This window comes from Glycine soja, chromosome 2 (assembly GCF_004193775.1).
Source record: "Glycine soja cultivar W05 chromosome 2, ASM419377v2, whole genome shotgun sequence".
Taxonomy (NCBI): Eukaryota; Viridiplantae; Streptophyta; class Magnoliopsida; order Fabales; family Fabaceae; genus Glycine; species Glycine soja.
Genome location: NC_041003.1, coordinates 2,741,274 through 2,761,788, shown reverse-complemented (window position 1 = coordinate 2,761,788; position 20,515 = coordinate 2,741,274). Strand labels below are relative to the sequence as shown.

At 33.5% G+C, this 20,515-nt stretch overlaps 3 protein-coding genes and 1 long non-coding RNA gene across 5 annotated transcripts; 3 read left to right on the top strand and 1 right to left on the bottom strand.

The window, feature by feature from the left end:
• Positions 1-156: 156 nt before the first annotated feature.
• On the top strand, positions 157-1,586 carry LOC114379848. Its single transcript, XR_003659616.1, has 2 exons — positions 157-245; positions 1,089-1,586. It is a non-coding gene; the product is annotated as an uncharacterized LOC114379848 (long non-coding RNA).
• Positions 1,587-3,001: 1,415 nt separating this feature from the next.
• On the top strand, positions 3,002-7,103 carry LOC114379828 (putative disease resistance protein RGA3). Of its 2 annotated transcripts, none has more exons than XM_028338611.1 (2): positions 3,002-5,963; positions 6,643-7,103. In XM_028338611.1, exons 1-2 carry the CDS (start codon positions 3,389-3,391, stop codon positions 6,645-6,647), a joined length of 2,580 nt encoding a protein of 859 aa, XP_028194412.1. In that variant the 5' UTR covers positions 3,002-3,388; the 3' UTR covers positions 6,648-7,103. The 2 variants fall into 2 exon arrangements, with proteins under 2 accessions (XP_028194412.1, XP_028194401.1); XM_028338600.1 differs by having other exon boundaries at positions 3,003-5,963; positions 6,633-7,103.
• A 2,967-nt stretch (positions 7,104-10,070) lies between these two features.
• On the bottom strand, positions 10,071-12,492 carry LOC114379839 (disease resistance RPP13-like protein 4). Its single transcript, XM_028338623.1, has one exon. The coding sequence runs from the start codon at positions 12,095-12,097 to the stop codon at positions 10,349-10,351; it is 1,749 nt and encodes a 582-aa protein (XP_028194424.1). The 5' UTR covers positions 12,098-12,492; the 3' UTR covers positions 10,071-10,348.
• Positions 12,493-14,066: 1,574 nt separating this feature from the next.
• On the top strand, positions 14,067-18,051 carry LOC114369512. The gene is made up of 5 exons (XM_028326750.1): positions 14,067-14,165; positions 14,247-14,354; positions 16,748-16,810; positions 16,889-16,958; positions 17,043-18,051. Exons 1-5 carry the CDS (start codon positions 14,067-14,069, stop codon positions 17,537-17,539), a joined length of 837 nt encoding a protein of 278 aa, XP_028182551.1. The 3' UTR covers positions 17,540-18,051.
• The last annotated feature ends 2,464 nt before the right edge of the window (positions 18,052-20,515 follow it).

The following is a 20,515-nucleotide window of genomic DNA, read 5'->3' as shown; positions in this document are numbered from 1 at the left end:
GTGTTATATTGTTTGGGCTTGGGTAAAATGTTAACGTAGTTGATATTGATTCTTCCATATTTGCTATTGGCTCGTACTAGCATAAGGAAAAGACCAAAATACTCTTTCTCCTTCCTATAATTATTGGCACCCATCCTTCCCCACCATCCTTTCTTCCTTCCTTTCCTCTTCTCCTTTCTCCATTCCTTCTTTTCTCCTTTTCTCATCTCTTTCCTCCTTGCCTCATGAAGCCCTCCTAGTTCATGGTATTTTTTTTTGTGTTTGTCAACATTACAAAATCATGATTCTATTTTTTTTTATTTTCTCGTAATCCAATGGAATCATGATTTTGATGTGCTACAAATTCTCCTCACAATGGAATTGTGATTCCATTGTTTTTCAGTTTATGTATAATGCACAATAAAATTACACTTTCGTTGCATTTTTTTTTTGCACTCCCACTTGCACAATAAAATTATGATTTTGTTGTACAATATTTTTACAACCACTTTACATAGGTGTAACACACTTATTTTGCACTAGTGGGGGTGCAAAAAAAAATGTGCAATGAAAGTGCAATTCTTTTGTGCATTGCATAATAGAATCATACTTTTGTTGTATAATATATTTTGTGCTTTGCAGCAACTTTCAATGTTAACATGAATTATCATAGTTGAAACCATATACTAATTTGGGCTTGGGTAAGGTTCCAATTTTTAAACCTAAGATGAAAATCTTTGGCAAAAAGATATATTTTACCAAAAAAAAGAAGAGAAGTTTGAACTAAATCGACAAATTCCATCTTGATTGGGGAATTACTTTCTACGTCTCCTTTTTGGCTTCCTACTCCTCCAATAAGACTCAAATGAACTAAAATACCCCTCAACCCTAGCACATTTTCTTCCCTTGCAATTACTTTCGGAGGTGTAGGAAGAAAAAAGAAGGTGAAGAAAGTAATTACCTCTGTAGGAAAAAATTTAAATACTAAATTTAGAGGCCCATTTGAGAAGGGAAGGAAATGTTAAGGGGAAAAAGGAATTGTATAGTAATACATTTTGTTACATAAAAAAGTTTGTCATGTACTGACTTGAGCTTTGGAGTATTTATAGGTACACCACCTTCGCCATTGTGGAGCTTGGCATAACAAAATTGAAGGAGCAATTTGCTATCTGGGATTGTGAAAGAATGATTGCTTCTCTCCCTTTGGACCAGATTTAACAAATAAGTTAAAATTAACTTAAAATTAAATAAGAGAACTTTTACAAATTAATTTATGCGCATGCTAAATTTAACTTATGGGAGAAACTTGTTTTATGTTATCTTCTTATTTCTTCTTTTATAAGTACTTATTTAAAAGTTTATCCAAACAAAGTTGTATCTAAAAAGGGGTTTCATGCAGAGAGAGAGGAACAGAGGATGATAAAATGTGCTTTTAGGTCTCTCAATTTTTTTGTCAAAATCGGTCTTAGTCCCTATATTTTAAAAATAGTGATTATTGTTCTCTTTTTTTTTTTTATAACTAGTGATATGTATCTCTTCTCATGGAACTTATGATACTAGTCTGAGATGAAATTCATCAATTATAAAAAGTTGTTCTTTCTTATCTTTATGCTTGAGCAGTTGAGCTTCTATCCAAGAATTATTTGGTCATTGCTTAGTAATGGGTTGATGTTAAGATGAACTGCTGCCTATACGTTTCTTAATTCTATGACAGTGATCATTATTTTGAAGAATCACTCATAGGATTTATCACATATACTGCTGTGCCAATAAATTTTTATTAAAAAAAGATGCTTAAAATATATCCTAAATTAGGCAAACAAACTTGCAATGCAGCCATGTTTAACAGGCACATTCACCATAATCATAAGACAGACATGAGGTAATTGAAGTTTCAAAACAGAATCTACAGGGAAGTGATCAAAAGATATCTCAAATAACATCATACAAGAGCTTAACTGTAACCCAACCTACAGTCATCATTTTCGAAATGTTAATAGGCTATCATGCCAAAAACAAAAGAGGTTCAACCTAAAGGGCAATATATAAGAAAAAAAAGACAGAATTTGCCTCGGAGAGATTCTATATACTGTTTTTTGAGAAAATTATTGACACAACACATATACTTAAGCCCCTTACTCTTGTGACTAGCTTTAGGTTGGAGGGAGAGATTCAACAAAAGAAGACATGGGATGGAAAATTATGCAGCACCAGATTCATTAGGCATATACAACTTTGACTTGAGTACTAAATATCCTCACTTTCAGTTCATCTTGTTCTATATACATGAATCATGTGGCTTTTTTTTAATACTATATTTATAGTTTTGGCTTTATTTAATATTTAGTAAAGCATTTAGTTGGGTTTGTTGCATGGATTTTTTATTTTTTTTTGGGGGGGGGGGGCGGGGGCTTTGTTGCATGCAATTACTGTAACAAAGGTGAAAGCAAAAGTGTGATCTCCAAAAAAGATACTAGTAACAATTATCAGAATGAATCAGTTGAGTTCATCAATCTATTATGTATCGTGATCAAGAAAATTAATAAATTGAGCACTTGGCGTAAGAAACTCATGTTCAATTACTGCTTCAGTTTGCAGGGTTGATTTGCCCAATCCTGACACCAACAGAGATTCTCAGCAACCTCAAACCGAAAGAAAAGAACACACACCTAAATGACCTAATACATACGTTTTAACACTGATTTCAATCTCTCCTGCAGCCATCGGTACAAGAGAACTTTCTACACCAAGCATCACTAAACAATAAAAAGAACAAGGCATCTAAAAGTGCATCTTTCCTTTTGGTAAAATCTAAAACCACATTTTGAAGCTTGAACATACGTAAAAACAGAAAGCCAGCTAATATATTCAAAATGTGATTGTAAAACAGGCCAAAACAGTATATGTATGTACCAATTTACAGTACTAAGCTCATTGTTAAACCACTCTTTTTTATTTGTAATTTATTTTACTTGAGATGGAAAATTTTCCGTTCTTTATTTTTTCTTCTATTATTAGTTTTTCTTTCTGTAATTTATTTTATATAAGAAATTACATTGATCAATTTATTTGTTTTTTATTTGGGTGACTGGTAAATCAAAACCATCATCACCAACATGAAGTTTCTCACATAAGAATGGTACTCCAAATCCATTGGATATTTAAATGGCACGCCAGTGCTTATGGGAACCCTGCTTCCTTGTGCATGCAGCTGCCTCCGCATCTACAAACTATTCCAAGATTGCTTCATAAGTGATCCCTGCCTTACTGGTTGAGAAACCTTTGCTTGCTTACAAATTATTCCAATATTTCCATTAGAAGGCAACTTTTTCACATGTTAAGCCCACATAAAGCTTTCCTAGTTACTTCATACAATCCCTTTTCCATTTTCATCTAGCAAAGTTACAATATGGCTGAGGCTGTCGTTGAAATTGTGCTTGAGAAATTGAACTCACTCATTCAAAAGGAGCTGGGACTATTTTTGGGTTTCGATCAAGACATTAAAAGGATTGCCAACTTGCTCACTTCAATCAAGGCTACGCTTGAAGATGCTGAGGAGAAAAAATTCTCAAACAGAGATATTAAACATTGGCTGGGAAAGCTAAAAGATGCAGCTCGTATCCTGGATGACATCTTGGACGAGTGTGGTCCATCAGACAAGGTACAGAACTCTTACTTGTCCTCTTTTCATCCAAAGCATGTTGTTTTCCATTACAAAATTGCTAAGAACATGAAAATGATAAGAGAAAAATTAGAAAAAATTGCTAATGAAAGGACTGAGTTTAATTTGACTGAGATGGTTCGTGAGAGAAGTGGAGTCATTGAGTGGAGAAAAACCAGTTCAGTCATCACTGAACCACACATCTATGGAAGAGAAGAAGATAAGGATAAAATTATAGAATTTTTGGTTGATGATGCTTCTCATTATGAGGATTTATCTGTCTATCCAATTGTTGGTCTAGGGGGGCTTGGAAAGACAACACTTGCCCAACTCATCTTCAATCATGAGAAGGTAGTCCATCACTTTGAGTTAAGAATTTGGGTATGTGTTTCAGAAGATTTCAGCTTGAGGAGAATGACAAAAGTTATCATCGAAGAAGCAACTGGGCGTGCCCGTGAGGATATGGATCTAGAGCCACAACAAAGAGGACTTCAAGATCTGCTTCAAAGGAAAAGATATTTGCTTGTTTTGGATGATGTGTGGGATGATAAGCAAGAGAATTGGCAAAAGTTGAAATCTTTATTGGCTTGTGGGGCACCGGGCGCTTCCATCTTGGTGACTACCCGTCTATCAAAGGTTGCAGAAATCATGGGAACAATAAAGATTCCCCATGAATTATCTTTGTTATCTGACAATGATTGTTGGGAATTGTTTAAGCACCAAGCCTTTGGACCAAATGAGGTAGAACATGTAGAACTTGAGGACATAGGGAAGGAGATAGTAAAGAAGTGTGGGGGACTACCTCTTGCTGCAAAAGAACTAGGAAGTCTTTTACGCTTCGAAAGAAAGAAAAATGAGTGGCTCAATGTTAAGGAAAGAAACCTTTTGGAGTTATCACACAATGGAAACTCCATAATGGCTTCCCTGAGATTGAGTTACTTGAATTTACCAATTAGACTCAGACAGTGTTTTGCTTATTGTGCAATATTTCCCAAACACGAACAAATATGGAAGCAACAATTAGTTGAACTATGGATGGCTAATGGGCTCATTTCATCCAATGAAAGATTAGATTTCGAAGATGTTGGTGATGGTATATGGAATGAACTATATTGGAGATCATTTTTTCAGGATATTAAGAAAGATGAATTTGGCAAAGTTACAAGTTTCAAGTTGCATGGTCTTGTTCATGATCTTGCACAATCTGTCACAGAAGATGTTAGTTGCATCACAGATGACAATGGTGGAACTGTTTTGATCGAAAAAATTCACCATCTTTCAAATCATAGGTCAAGGTCTGATTCAATCCACTTGCATCAAGTGGAATCTTTGAGGACTTATCTATTGCCACATCAACATGGTGGTGCACTTTCTCCTGATGTATTGAAATGTTCTTCTTTGCGGATGCTTCACTTAGGACAAAGGGAAGAATTGTCATCTTCAATTGGCGATTTAAAACATCTAAGGTACTTGAATCTTTCTGGGGGTGAGTTTGAAACTCTTCCAGAATCACTATGTAAATTGTGGAATTTACAGATATTGAAATTAGACAACTGTCGCAATCTCAAAATATTGCCAAACAGTTTGATACTCTTAAAATATCTACAACAGTTATCTTTGAAGGATTGCTACAAACTATTAAGCTTGCCTCCTCAGATTGGCAAGTTAACTTCCCTAAGGAGTTTAACTAAGTACTTTGTTAGCAAGGAAAAAGGGTTCTTTTTGGCAGAATTGGGAGCATTGAAGCTTAAAGGAGATCTTGAGATCAAGCATTTGGGGAAAGTGAAAAGTGTAAAGGATGTCAAAGAAGCCAATATGTCAATTAAACCACTGAATAAGTTGAAATTGTCATGGGACAAATATGATGAAGAGTGGGAAATACAAGAAAATGTTAAGGAGATTCTTGAAGGGCTTTGCCCTGACACCCAACAACTTCAGAGTTTGTGGGTGGGAGGATATAAAGGTGATTATTTTCCACAATGGATATTTAGTCCTTCTCTCATGTATTTAAGGATTGAAGGATGCAGAGATGTAAAAGCTTTGGATGAGGCTTTACAACATATGACTGTCCTGCACTCGTTATCCTTATACTATCTTAGAAACCTAGAATCCTTGCCTGATTGTCTTGGAGACCTTCCCTTGCTTCGCGAATTGGCTATTGCTTTCTGTTCCAAGTTGAGGAGACTTCCAACCAGCCTACGCCTTCAAACTCTAAAAACGCTGAGGATTTGGGGTTGCCCTGACTTAGAGATGGAAACAAGACATGACTCGTCAAAAGTAGCTCACTTTCCAGAAATTAGAGTCAACGGTTATCTTATAAAAGGTTTAAATATTCTCTTTTTACCTCATAATGCTATTTTTTTAGTTTCAGTTTAATTTTTCAAGTTTACTAAGTTTTATTGGTCCTTTTAAAATGTTTCTATTAAACTGAGTTTAATAGTCATAGCCAATTTACCACATTAACTTGGTGAATTTGGTAAACGTTTGTTACATCAACTAAAGTTAACCATGTTAAATTGGTAAACTGAAGAGGGAGCCAATTTGATCTAATTAAAAAAAAAATTGTTATGTCTTTAGTGATTTGTAAATTTTACTTTTAGTCCTTAAACAAATATTGAGTCTTGTTGGCCTGTGTACTTTTTCTCTGTTAACAGTTATATTTAGTCCCTAATTTTTCCTTTTTTGTGTATATATAAATATAATTTTTTTCCCGATTACAGTCGTTCCTATATATATATTTACAAATAACGTTCCCCCTTTCATGTCATACTTTAATATCTTGTTGCAAACTGTATCAATTTGTCTATCCAGCCTAGTTTGAGTGTTAAAACTTTAAAGAGTTACATTTTTTATTTTCACAACATTTTAAGATCTTACACATCCAAACAAAGTCAAATAAATGTTAGGTGATCAACCCCATTTTGGTCTTAATTTTCATGGGATTTCTTACACCATATTTTGATGATCATGACACTTTAATTGATTGTTTCAGTTTAATTCAGGCTAAATTGGTGCTGGCCTTGTGAACCCCCAAAGGAATGGAAAAAGAACGCAAAAAAGGTTGAAATTAGCTCCAGGCACGGAAGCACTACCCTTGCGTGGGGCATGCATAATGGCCAACACTCTGAACTTTAAGAATGGGCCGTGCTTACTCACTGAAAAGGTCCATTAGCCTATAAATAACTTAGATTTTATTTGTAAATGACCTTTTTTAAAAAAAAATTACAAATTCAATCTTTTATTTTGAGTATTTGGGAATTCTTGAGGAGACTACCGGTAATTATTGTAATGATTTATTTCCCTAATGTATCTATTATTTTCTTTATGTTGTTTATGCTTTCCAATATCCATGGTTAGCTAAACTCTTATATGCTAGAGTTGTGAATTGTGATGTAGGACTTATTTATGAATCCTATCCCTTCTATTGAAATAAAATTCCCAATTGTTTATCAATTATATATGTTATTGCATTGTTCTTTATTGAATGTTGGACCGATCAATTAATTGTTATGATAAAAAGCTGTTAATAGATTGACTTATGCAATAATAGGATTCATAGGATTTGTATGAACCATCTTATCTTTGATATTTATAATATGATTAACATTTTTAATTAACCTTTTGTGCTTAATCTTTTTTCTAATTCAAGATCTAATGAACAATAAAGAAATACATTAGATATTGGGAAATATCCAAGTCCCACATCGGCTGCCTCAATCCTTCGAGTGTGGCTTATATATCTGTTGGGCAACTTCACTTAATGCCAATTGGTTTTAAGATGAAATCTAACATGGTATCAGAGCGCACCATTTTAAGATGAAATCTAACATTAGATAGAAGAAGATTTTCAAAACATGAATCAATTTTGTTTATCATTTAAAAGAGGAAAGATTAGTAATGATTAAATAATTGAGGTTTGATTGAAATTGAAGATCGGGGGATTGCAAAGATAAATCTGAAATCATGACCCTAGATCATTTTAGTTTGATTGAAATGTCAAGACCCATCTTCTATTGAATATATTCAATTGACACCCTTTAATAGGTGAGAATTTTAGTTATTGACATAGATTTTATCTTCAAAGCATATTAAACATTTGAAGGAAATGTTTAAGAGGTTTGTTGATCATAAAAATATATTGACTTAATTATGATAAACTTTTATGTAACCTTTTATAGGAGAAGAAATAGAGATAAAATGAATCAAACTTTTTCTCGTTAAAATAAAGTTACGCACTTTAATTAAGCATATCACACAAGACGAACTTACTGTGTATAAAGAGCTTTCAAAACACGAGCAAGATTAAGCTCACACCATGCATGACATTTACGATGTACTTTACATTCAATACTATCAAGCATTCATCCATGAAATACTTTTGTAATATGGCATTGAGAAAATACATTGATCGCTGTTATCATTATCATTATTTTAATAAACTTAATAGTTTGCCATTACAGAGAGTACTGTGTAGACAGACAGTAGTAAGAAATACAATGTGTACATGTATCCTGTTTGCTTTAATTGCAGAGTGTACAGTTGTAAACAAGTGGACAAATTCAAAATAGATAAATTATTAGATTCAGTCAATTCTCACATCAAACTGAGTATGAAAAACTGCTAGTCCCAATTGCAATTATATATTACTTGAGGATTCACATTCCCCTTATTGCTACACATAAGTCAGGCACATGTCGAATACCGTGCCTTCACAGCCCATTTTTGAAGATTTCCACGAGTTGGAATAGAACAGCCAAGGTCTTAAGTGATAATATAATATGTTTCAACATACTTTTAATCAAACAAAAAGGTAATTAGTCCACTTATTTAATTACCCGCGCGCATCACGCAGGTTCATATGTAATATACTTGATCTGATATTTTTATAAGATTCAAATTAGAGATTGTAATTGGTCTTTTTATAATAATCAAATAAATAGTCTTTTGCATTAATTATTTTTTCACAAAATACCATTAATTAATGTCTTAAGATCTTTTGGAGATTAACTTTGCCTTGTATTATGTAAAAAAAAAAAAACCCTTTGACTTGTATGAAATCATTTTGGGAACATTACATAGAGATTAAAAGTTTTGAAGCTAATAAAAATATTTGAAAAATGAATATAAGAATAAGTCCAATTATTAAAAGGAACATATAAAACCAAGTTAAGATGTTGAAACTGATTATTTGAATTTGATCGTTGATAAAAATAATTATTAGTCAGATTTTATTTATTTTTTAATCAAATTTTAAATCAGTTAGAGTCTCTTTTTCTTGATAAATTGAAATATTAAAAAAAATAGAATAACTTATAAATTTTAAACAAATAAACTTTCACGTTGGCTATCAGAACAGATGCTAAAAATAAGCTACGACTTTTTTTGCAATTTAGCACAACTTTTTTTACATCAGTTCATATTAGAACTGATGCAAAATAAGCTTCTTTTGCATTGGTTTATATCAGAACTGGTATAAAAGGATATTTAAACTTCATGAGAAACCTGTGTGCCCTTCAAACCCACTTAATCGTCTTCTTCCAGGTTCTCCCTAACTCTGCAACCTTCGCGAATCACCGTCTTCTGTGAATCAATTGACACCACTGTTGTCTTAGCCTTTTGTGTTTACTATGATCTTTTCTCCATAGATGGTTTGTGCGGGGAAAAGAAGGTACGTGCGGGGAGGAAGTTTAAGCACTCATATGGTACCCTTTAAATTTACATTTGATTTTGTTATTCCGTGAAAGCTTTTGTGTGTTGCAAATTGTTCCCTGTTACACTTCTTATGTGTTGTGGATTGATTTTGGTTCGATATGAATTCTCTAGTTGTTATGATAAACTTTTGGGATTGTCTTCCTTTTCCTACTATCATGCCAAGACTGTCTTTGAAAGGGAACACGCTATTTTTTTGTGAATAATTTACTGTATCCACTAGAGTTGGATATGTGAAAGTTCAATTAGGCTTTTACATTGGTTAAAGCTTTTAATCGATGTAAATATGGCATTCTGCATCGTCTAAATGTATTATCAATGTTGAAAGTGACATTCTATATCTGTTAAAATTATAATCAATGTAGAAAGGTTCTATTTACTATATGAGTTATAACAGTAACCGGTGAAGAAAGTGTTCTTTTACAGTTCAATGTCCAATATAGAAAATTCCCCCATTCTACATCGGTGAGATGAAGTGGTCCTAGAACCGATGTAAATTCCCAATCTTTGTGAATTAGCTAGTTAATTAGTTTAAGAAAAAGGACCAGAGGGAGTATATAATATAATGAAAAGGTTTGGATACTGATCACTTCATAATCAAAATGATTGTATTACATTATTGTCTTTATTATAATTTGGTTAAGATTCAAGGATATATAGTATAATTCAATCACTATGAATTGAAAGAAATTGCATGATAATTGGAGATTGTTATCACACTTTTTTTACAGCCGTATGATTTTGTTCATTTGATATCAATGATGAATGTTGATAATATGTGAGGGTGGCGATTTATATGAAACATAGGTGTAGATAGTGTCATACATTAAAAACATAGGTCCAATTTGTCTTCACTCTAAAACCTAGGCACACTCTAAATTTTAATATATAAAAACATGTATATACAATTTTGTAAATAGCTTTTCTTTTCTTTTCTTTTCTTTTCTTTTGTACAATTGTGCAAATAGCAGTATAACATGGATGCACTTTCAGCTCTCTTCATTCAATGCTCCCTTCCCAGGATGGGGAGTTTGGAACATGTTTTATGTCAACATACCATAACGAAGGAAACATCTCTCGCAAATTTGTAAGGTGAACATTCAAATGCTTTAGGTACTTGAGACGTATGATCTTCAACCAGGGGTACCGGTCCTTGTCATAAATTTCTCCATGATCCATGCTTTTTAGTTTCCCTCCCGTTATATTTAGCTCTTTCAACAAGAAGGGTAGCTTGTCAGGTTTCAACCATTCTGGAATATTTTCTCCAGGAAAGCCTTCAAGATGCAACTTTTCCAAATTTGAAGGCAAAATGATTTGCATATCACTATACCTTATGTCAGACACACCCCATGATATTTTGAGATGCTCAAGAGCTGACAACTCTTTTAAGCTTTCAAACTCCCCATCTTGAATCACTGCCCCACTTCCTATATGTATGCTGAGTTGCTCTAGTTTTTTCAAATTTGCAAGATCTGATATTGTGGAAGGATTCTTGCTAGAACTACCTATTACAAATCCCTTAAGTACCCGAAGCTCTGTCAGCTTCTCAATACCCTTTGGCATCCTATCCAACAAGTAACATTGAGATAAATCCAAACGTCTGAGATTTCTCAGCGATGCAATATCATTAGGTAGTGTTTCTAGATTGTGACAGGCCTTGAGATCTAGGGTTTCTAGGCTCTCAAGTTGAAAAATGGAGGGTGGTAGCTCAGATATTCTTGATATCCCACGAAGGCTAAGATACTTCAAACACTTCTGACCCTCCAACTCCTTCAGGAATTCTTCATTCTCCACTTCAATATGATGTGAAGCTGAATGTTGCGGCCAACGGCCAAGATGAAGCACCTCCAAATACTTCATTTTGGCCATCCATTGGAGTCCAAATTTAAGATAACTCGCATTAACATTAAAAACAGCTTTCCAATGGTTAGACTTAAAACCAAACTCATCACATAGTTTAACTTCTCGTTTGTCGAGTGTTAAACTTCCATACAAAGTATCATTGTGATGAGATGATGAGGTTTTTATTTGTGAATAAATTCCAAAAAGTTGTTTTTTATCTTTTTGTAACAATGGCATCAAGTTTTTACGGACCCATGGATTAACTTGAAATTTATTCACATGGGGGCAATTTCCTTGATGGTGTGGTACAATTAGGTTACAATGCAAAAGCTCAACAAACACATCCTCACCATCTCCTTCTCCCAGAATGTCACCCAGTCCCATCCACCATGTAATTATATCCCTTTTCTTTATGACAGTTTTTTCAGGAAAAAGCAAGAGAGACAATAAGCCGCGTTTTTTATGAAGATGATCAAGGTTATGGGAATGTACCTTGAACTTTTCAATGTCCTGAAGTTGGCTAAAAGAGTGTACTCTGTTCATGACTTCTTTCCTCTTCCTCCCATATTGAAATGGTTTGATTGATGATGAGTGCACAGCTTCTGTATCGCCACTTGGAACAGCAGCAGCATCAGCTGGAAGCAACTTTTGAAATGAAGTCCTTAGTCTCCTGCAAATGTCTTCTTTCTCTTCCATCAACTTACGCATGTTGGAGTTGCGAAGATAGCCATCCACGGCCGCTAATGTGTCAAGGAGTTCTTCTTTGTTTTGCTTCACTAACAAAAATACGTCTTTTATGTTCATCAACTCGGGCTTCAAATCGTCCAAATTCGCTTGTCCTTCTATGGTGCTCAGCCGCTTCAACAGTGTAGGCACTGCTTTCATGGGATTTGTACGAATAGACATTCTTTACAGTAAGATTGAGGAACAAAGTGAGTGATGGATGGGAGATTTTGTGACTACGAGAAACTAATGACAGAAATAAATATACTTTTGCAATAAGATTTAAGGACACAATTGGTGGCAGATTTTTGGGACTATATGAAAAACTGGTGAAAGAAAGGATATATATTTTGCAACGAGATTAAGGGATGGAGTGGTGGGAGATTTTGTGACTTTATGGAAACTGATGAAAGAAACAATATATTTTTGCAATAAGATTGGGGGACAGGGTGGTGGAAGGTTTTGAGAATTTATGAGAAACTGATGAAAAGAAACAATATATTTCTGTAACAAGATTGCGGGACAGTGTGTTAAGAGATTTTGTGAGTTTATGAATAACTGATGAAAGAACCACAATATATATAGTTTTAAAAAAGTATCAATTATGGCATCAAATTACACTCATCATTACACGGAATAAAATGACAAAAGTTTAACATGATTCTTTTCTTAATATATAGAGTTCAATGTAACTTTGCATTCACTCAATGGATGTTTGTATTTGGAGTTGAAATTTCTTGAATCGGTTTCTTACTTTTAATTTCAATTATTATATTTTAGAATTAGAATTTGTTAGACATCATAAAATAAAATTAAATATGAATTTATCTATATTTATTATAAAATATACATTACAATGTCCATGCGTAACAAGAAAATGCTGCTTCGTGAATTTTTTTTATCACTGAGAGAAAATAAAGGCTTTTTATTATTTTATGTGCTATATGCATGTAAAATTATCAACTATTTTTTATCCTATTTACTATGTTCATAATTTAATGAGCTACAGACAGAAAAAATAATGTAGAAAAATAAAGAATTTGATAAATTGGAACCACACAAATCATGGAGGCAATAATTAAGAACATTCTGTACTTGGGAAAATGATGAAAGAATAGTATCTTTCTTTTGGTTTACCTTTGGCAAGAAATTATTCCAGTAGGCAATGACAAGCAAAGAATACCCCAAGGCATGTTTGACATCATTTTTTCTTCCCAGGAAAAACTGCCACAGTAGTCTATCCTTTCTTTCACAAAGGGAATTCATTTCTTGATGGTGAAGTATAGAATACCAATTTTAAAATTTGCTGACGTTGTAAGTAATTAATATCAATTTTGTAATGTGAATACTCTTGCAGCATTTCCTTTACTTAGTACACTATTTTCAGCCCCAATTCCTTAGATTCATTACTGGTTTTGGGCACTATTCCAACATAATTAATGACCTTAATTGGTTGGCCTGCATGGTGTGCAACCGTTTAGGGGATAGATAGAAGGCTCCAGCTAGAAAACTTAATCATTTCTGCATTTTCAAAATATTTGAGTCTTGAATTATGCTGTTATCAACGTTACATTTCTGCATTTCCCCTGGCCCAACATGAGAGGGTTCCATTTAATTTCTGAATTGGCATTTGAAAGATGGTTCATACTTCTGTTCTGAGCATGAGCTTGTTCCTGTGCCTCTGTAGACTTGAAATTACTCAATGTCCTGAATTGTTGGGTTTGCTAGCCTTCCCTCTATCAATGATCTTAGAAGTATGGAAGGAAAATGCAAACAAGAATTACTAAGTTGAATTCATAAACTTAATAGTCTTGAATCCCTGTGGATTGAAGATAATGAATAGTTAACATTCTTTCCAGATGGGATGCTGCAAAACCTTACTTCTTTAAAGAGACTACATTTGCACAGGCTCTCCAAACTTGATGTACTCCCAACTGAAATGATTAACCTTAATTCTATGCAAGAGTTGTCTATCTGGAGATGCAACAACATCGAGTGATGGCTCAAAGGGTTGCACTTTCTTATGAAATTAAAAGTTTGGGATTGTCATAAGTTGACTGTGTTGGCAGGCTTTTGGAGCCTAAGTTGTCTTGAGAAATTATCAATTGAAAGATGCAGAGAGGTGGAAGGCTTGCAAGGGGCTTTACAACATATGACTGCTCTGAAGGAGTTAACCTTAACATCTGTTCCAAACCTGGAATCCTTGCCTGACTGCTTTTTCCCTTGCTTCATCGGTTGCCTATTTACTGCGGTTTTGAGTTAAGGTGTCTTCCAGCAAGCCTAAGCCTTAGCAGTCTGTAACATTTGAATATCCAGCGTTGTCCTGAGTTAGGGAAGCGGTGTGAGAAGGAAACGAGGGAGAGGATTGGCCAAAAATAGCTCACATTCCCCATATTTTTTGTGCCAAGGAGTTAAGGTCAATATTGTGTTTGCTGTAGAGGTATATTCATGTATATATCTCTCTTTTTTTATTCATCTATTGCTATCTGTATCTCTACAAATATCTTTCCTTTCCACACGAGACTTTTTAATATCTTCTTGCAAACAGTATCAATGTGTATATCCAGACTAGTTTTAAAAAGTGAAAGAAAAATTTGTGTTATTTCACAAGTTTTAGGATTTTAACCATCCAAACAAAGTCAAATAAAAAACAGATTTTACGAGTTTATATTCTCCTATGTTTTTATCAAATTTCTTTCTTTTTTCTATCGCCTCTCGTGTCTAACATCCCAGAACAGCTTGAATTGATCAAATAATTAAAACTTAATAATCGCCCTATATGTTTCAAGTGAGAATTCAAACTACTTTTTCCTAAATTGAATTTCTTACACATTTTTTTTCTTTTATTTCAAAGAAATTCCTTCAGTTGACGTGGTTAGTGATAATATTAGTGGTGTTTGAAGTGCCTAACGTGGATAAGAAGGGAGACGGATTTTTTTGGGAATATTTCACAATGCAGATTTCAGATTTTCATCTTATTCTTCTGTTGTATTGCGCTATTTGTTTTATTCTAAAATTGAAAATTATGTTTTTCCTTGTGATCACTGATCAGTATGGACTTGCTGAAGAGACTAAATTAGATGATTCACGTAGGCCGTGTTTGAAGATTTCTGCGTGTCTTCCCTTTCAGTTAAGTTCACAGTGAAGTCTAGTTTAAACTTTGACAAACATGTTGCATGTAATTTTCAGATAAATTGTAATGTTTGCTCCCTGTTTATTTGACATCCTAAAGTTATGTTTTGTTTTTTTTTTTTAATCGATGTTGGATTTGTATTAATTGCTTCTTTATCTATTTGATCTCACCTGTTTTCTTATCAACGTCTGCAAAACTGTTGTAACCAATCACAACCACTTGGTTCACAAGATTCATTCAATAGCATCTATAGAGCAGAATTTTCCTGGAAGAGATTCTATAATGGCTTTTGAGAAATAATTGAAACAACACATACTTAAGCCCATCACTCTTGTGACTAACTTTAGGTTGGAGGGGGAGATTCAACAAAACAGGACATGGTATGGAAAATTATGGAGCACCAGGTTCATTAGATATATACTACTTTGAATACTAGTATCAAGAATACTACAGTCTTAAATCTATTACGGTGGTCAAGAAAAATAATAAATTGTGAACTTTTAGGATTTAGTGACTACATTTTTAGTATTAATTATTTACACTTTATTATTCTACAAATACAATATTTACAATGTAAATTCAATAAAGCTAAACAGTTTCATGGCTACACACTGAAAATGAATGAAGAGAACAGTCGGTGGAGTACTATGTTTTCTGCGGGATCTCCATTGTTGTTTTCTGAAAGATACTTAGCCAATGGCTGCAGGAAAACTTGAAATCAGATTTGTTTTAATCCTGATTTCAAATTCTCTTGCCGCCATTGGTACAGGAGACCTTTCTACAGCAAACACCACTAAACAAAAAAAGGAGCAAGGCATCTAAAAGCGCATCTTTTCATTTGGAACACATAAAACCACATTTTGAACAAAAGTAAAAACAATAAGATAGCCTATATATTCCAAATGCGATTGTAACACAAACCAAAACAGTTTTTTATTTTGCTGGACCAGACCAAAACAGTATACGTATGCACCAATTTACAAAGCTCAATGTTAAACCGTTGTTTCTTTGTAATTTATTTTATTTGAGGAAGCACATGGAGGGTTTTGTTGTTTTTTTTTTCTTCTACTATTAGTTTTTCTTTCTGTAATTTATTTTATGTAAGAAATACTGATAAAAAAGTTTTATGTAAGAAATTACTTTGATCAATTCTATTTTATTCGGGTGATTGGTAAATCAAAACCATCATCACCAACATGAAGTTGCTCATATGAAAGAATGGTACTCCAAACCCCTTGGACATTTAAAAGGCACGTCAGTGCTTATGGGAACCCTGCTGCCTTATGCATGCAGCTGCCAGCAGCATCTACATACTATTCCAAGATTTCTTCACAAGTGATCCCTGTCTTACTGGTTGAGAAACCTTTGTTTGCTTACAAATTATTCCAATATTCCATTATTAGTAGGCAAATTTTTTACAATCTTGGTTAAGCCCACACAAAACTTGTCCTTGTTAATCTTCTTCCTCCTTGCTTCATATGATCCCTCTTGCAGAGTTTAATCATCTTCTCCACCTCCTTCATCTTAACTTCCTTACTCCCTTCTAGGATCTTACTAGAAATATTTGCCTTAATCAATCTAAGCTTGGAGTGACTAATAGTTATTCACACTTACGAACTTCAGCGGTACCTATTAGTCAAACCACCAAATCGAAAACTTCTGATAGTATATCTTGAAAATCTTGGTTATCTTACTTGCAGGACCTTCATGTTGTAGAATTGTCCTCTTCTCATGAGCCATCAGAACCTACTGGAGCTAATAAGGTACATCGAGCTTTCCAACTTCATTTCTTGGATTCTATTATCAAGAATTTCCATATAAAACATTCAAATTGATTTCAGGATATTGGAACTAGCGAACTTACTCCAGAAGTTAGTTCCAATCTAGAACATCTTGACAGAATCGAATTAGGTACTAAAAAATATAACTTAAAGATCTTTCTTTATATTTTCAATGTCTTGTAATTACATGCTTGATGGCCCGATTATTTTGTAGATTCTGAAGTTGGTAAAGATACTGCTCCTGCCGCTAAAACTGGAGAAAAAAAGAAGAAAAATGATGACCAAAGCCACAGTGGATCCTCTCCAACAAAAAGTAATGTTGATCTTGGCAAACATAATGTCGAAAAAGAGATGACTATGGATGAAGTTAACTCTACAGATCAGACTCTAGGAGGGAACGAGGAAAATGAGAACTCCGCAAAGGAAGATGACAAAGCAGAAAATGACCAAGAGGAAGAGGCAAAGAACAAAATGAAGAGCTCGAAAAAGAAGAAAGGGAAAGGAATGAGAGAAAAACAAATGATCCTACAACAGCTGATGTTCCTACTCAAGAAAAGGGAGTTTCGACTAAGGAAACAAGGACCATCAAACCTGCCAGCAACATTGATTTTGAGAAAGCTGTTAAGAACTCCAGAAAAATGGCTTTTGAGGAATGTTTTGAAGTTTCTCTCTCAAAGCCTGAATACAAGACGAAGATTAACAAGGCTGTAGAAGCATTCAGCAAGTCTTAAAACCTTGTCAGCGAAGAACTTCACGAAGAAATGAAGGCATTCCTTGAGATTTTTTAACAATGCTTATGAAGAAATCAAAGCCTCCGCAAAAGAAGATAGGGAGAAATTGGCGACTGCCAGAAATGAATGCAAAAAGTTGAAAGAGTTGGTCATTCAGTATGAAGCTCCTCTAACCCAAGCAGAAAAATCTAAAGAGGAGTTAGAAAACAACTTGGAGATATTCCATCTGCGAAGGAATCAAATATAAAACAACAACAATAATTCTATTTTTCTTCTGCCAAATATGTTGCAGTTGCAGGTATCTTCAAGTGTCGTCGTCAGGCCTAACATAACTGATGTTAACCATATCAATATATTTACAAAGAGATTGCCGCGCATTTTCTAGAATCGGTTCATATATAGCCACTGTTAGGTAGACTATGTAGAATGTCTTTAAAAAAAACAAAGTGGACGATGATTTTTTAGAAGTGCAAACATTTTTTTTGTGTGTCATATTCTTATTAACATCATGTTTGGTAGTCTTGGCCTATTTTTGTTAGTCCTGACTCCCCCGACAACAAAAAATCCTAAGGTATTAGTTTAATTGTAAATTTTATTATCAAACTTTCACTATTTTATGAATTTTATTACTCAAGTTTTATTTTTATAAATTTTATCACTTAACTTTTATAATTTTAAGGATTTTATCACTCAAGTTTTTTTTCCACACATTTTATCATCTAACTTTCAACACTTTGCAAACTTTATCATCTAAATTTTTAATTTGTGTGTATTTTACCATCATGTTGATAACAAAATGATATAAAAAGTTATTTTTTTATATTTTTGTGCATTGATTGTAGTTATAATCGATGTAAAGGATGAGGTTAAAATATCACTTATTTACATCGATTATAAGTACAATTAACGTTAAAAATCAAAATCATTCATCTTTCATAAATAGTGATAAAATGTACAAAAATTTTAAACTTGAGTGGTAAAATTTATAAAATAATAAAAGTTGGATGGTAAATTTTGTAATTAAACTTTTTTGTTTTTGAAGGATAAAGTATGTAGGGCTTTTGTTTCCCTTATTTCCCATCTTGCTTCCTGCACCTCCCATTTTATTTGTATGGACAAAATTGCCCTCAATGGCTTATGTCTCACCAAGTTTCAACACCTCCCTTCCCCACCATGGACAACCTACATCAACATCACCCCCTTCCTCCCCTCCCTCCAATACCTTCCCTAATAGCAACTCCCTCTGCCACCATTGTGCCTCACCCAACACCATTGCACCACTATGCCTCCATCAACACATTTGTGCGCCTTCACCAACGCCTTCACAGTCTGCAGAGTATTGAGCTTTGGGGATTGTTAGAAGGTTGGGGATTACGTTGGGGGTTGTGAGGTTGTTGTTGATTTTGGTGAGTGAGGTTGTGATGAAGGTAAAGGAAAAATGAGAACAAGGGGTATCACCCTATTCTGGAATAGGTTTTCGGAGCATTTATCCTTATTTGGGAATAGGGTATTATTTTGGAATGATCATTTCGGAATGGAGATTCTTGGTAAAAGTAGTATTCTTTTTTTACACATATAAAATGGGAGGTGTAGGAAGTAAGATGGGAAGTGCAAGAAATAAATGTCCATGCAGTGAATGATTTCAATCGATATTGGATAGAAGCCCAAAAAAATTAATGGGCTGCCATGGCCAGCTTCACTTTGTTTTTTGTTTAGCATCTCACACTTCTTATGACCAATAAAAAAAGTATATCATATTTGATAGAATTAATTTTTTTGTTTTCTACATGCATTTTTCTTATACGAAACACTTTTACTTAAAATAGAGATGGATAATAATTAAATATGAACACTTTTAGTGAAACTTTGAACAGTGACTTTGTTAAATATTTGTCCCTTCTGCGCAGACTCAATCTCTGTTGGTCTATATTTTTTGTATTATGCTATCATGATGGATTCATAGCACTCACATAAATAGAAATACCAAGTTCACCTTATAAACTAAATTAGGGGGGTTAGCCATATTAGATTAGGATTTTAAAATATATTTTTTATCCTCATCACTCCCTTTTAGTATATGTTTATTATTGTACAACATTTAAACATGTCATTGGATTTATAATTAAATAATTGTAGTAACTAAAAAAAATTAGAAAACTACAATATAATTTTAAATCTATTGTTCAAATCCAAAAATAAAAATGAGAAGATGCTAATGTAAGAATAATTAATATAGAAAGATCTAAAGTTAAAATCTAGTTAATAAGAATGAGAAGATGCTAATGTAAAAAAATTATATTGATTTCCTTAAATCTTATAAATTTATAAATTTATTTTAAATACTTAAATTATTATCATATAAATCTATTAAAATCGAAACAGTTTTATAAAAAAATTTGAAAAATAGTAACATTAGTTAGTAAGTAAATGCCTAACGAATGAAGGTAACATTAATTTTTTTTGTCGCTTTTGAATAAAAAGAAACCGGTTAAGGGAGTGTTTTGTTGCAGCTGAACATGACAATATGTGATTCTATTAATTAATATAACTAATACTAAATTAACTAATCAATTCATAAGAAACCCAATGAAGAAGATAGGTACTAGCGAACCTTTAACTTCATACAACTTTCCGAAGTTACAAAACCCAATGTGTACAAAGCAATGTGAACAGTGTGCAAAAATTGACGATTTAAAACTGAGAAAACAAAAGCTTTTGACTAAGTGGTATGTTATAAGTTTCGTATTTAAACCTAGCTTCTTTTTCACCCTTTAGGTTTGGCAATGCAAATTAAGTGGGGATTGGTGAACCCATCACAAGTGATCAATTAGATATCTTGCATAATCCCGCATTGGGGTTCTAACTCGAAACTACTACTATAATGTCGTGGGACTCAAACATCACTCAACTCTTTTTACCCCCACATTATAAAGATGTACGTATTAAAAGTATGAAC

Coding starts and splice junctions, on each gene's coding strand:
- LOC114379828 (XM_028338611.1), top strand. CDS start 3,389: ATGGCTGAGGCTGTCGTTGAAATTGTGCTTGAGAAATTGAACTCACTC.
- LOC114379839 (XM_028338623.1), bottom strand. CDS start 12,097: ATGTCTATTCGTACAAATCCCATGAAAGCAGTGCCTACACTGTTGAAG.
- LOC114369512 (XM_028326750.1), top strand. CDS start 14,067: ATGACTGCTCTGAAGGAGTTAACCTTAACATCTGTTCCAAACCTGGAA. Junction 14,355..16,747: donor ATATTGTGTTTGCTGTAGAG/GTATATTCATGT, acceptor TCTTACTTGCAG/GACCTTCATGTTGTAGAATT. Junction 16,959..17,042: donor TCTTGACAGAATCGAATTAG/GTACTAAAAAAT, acceptor ATTATTTTGTAG/ATTCTGAAGTTGGTAAAGAT.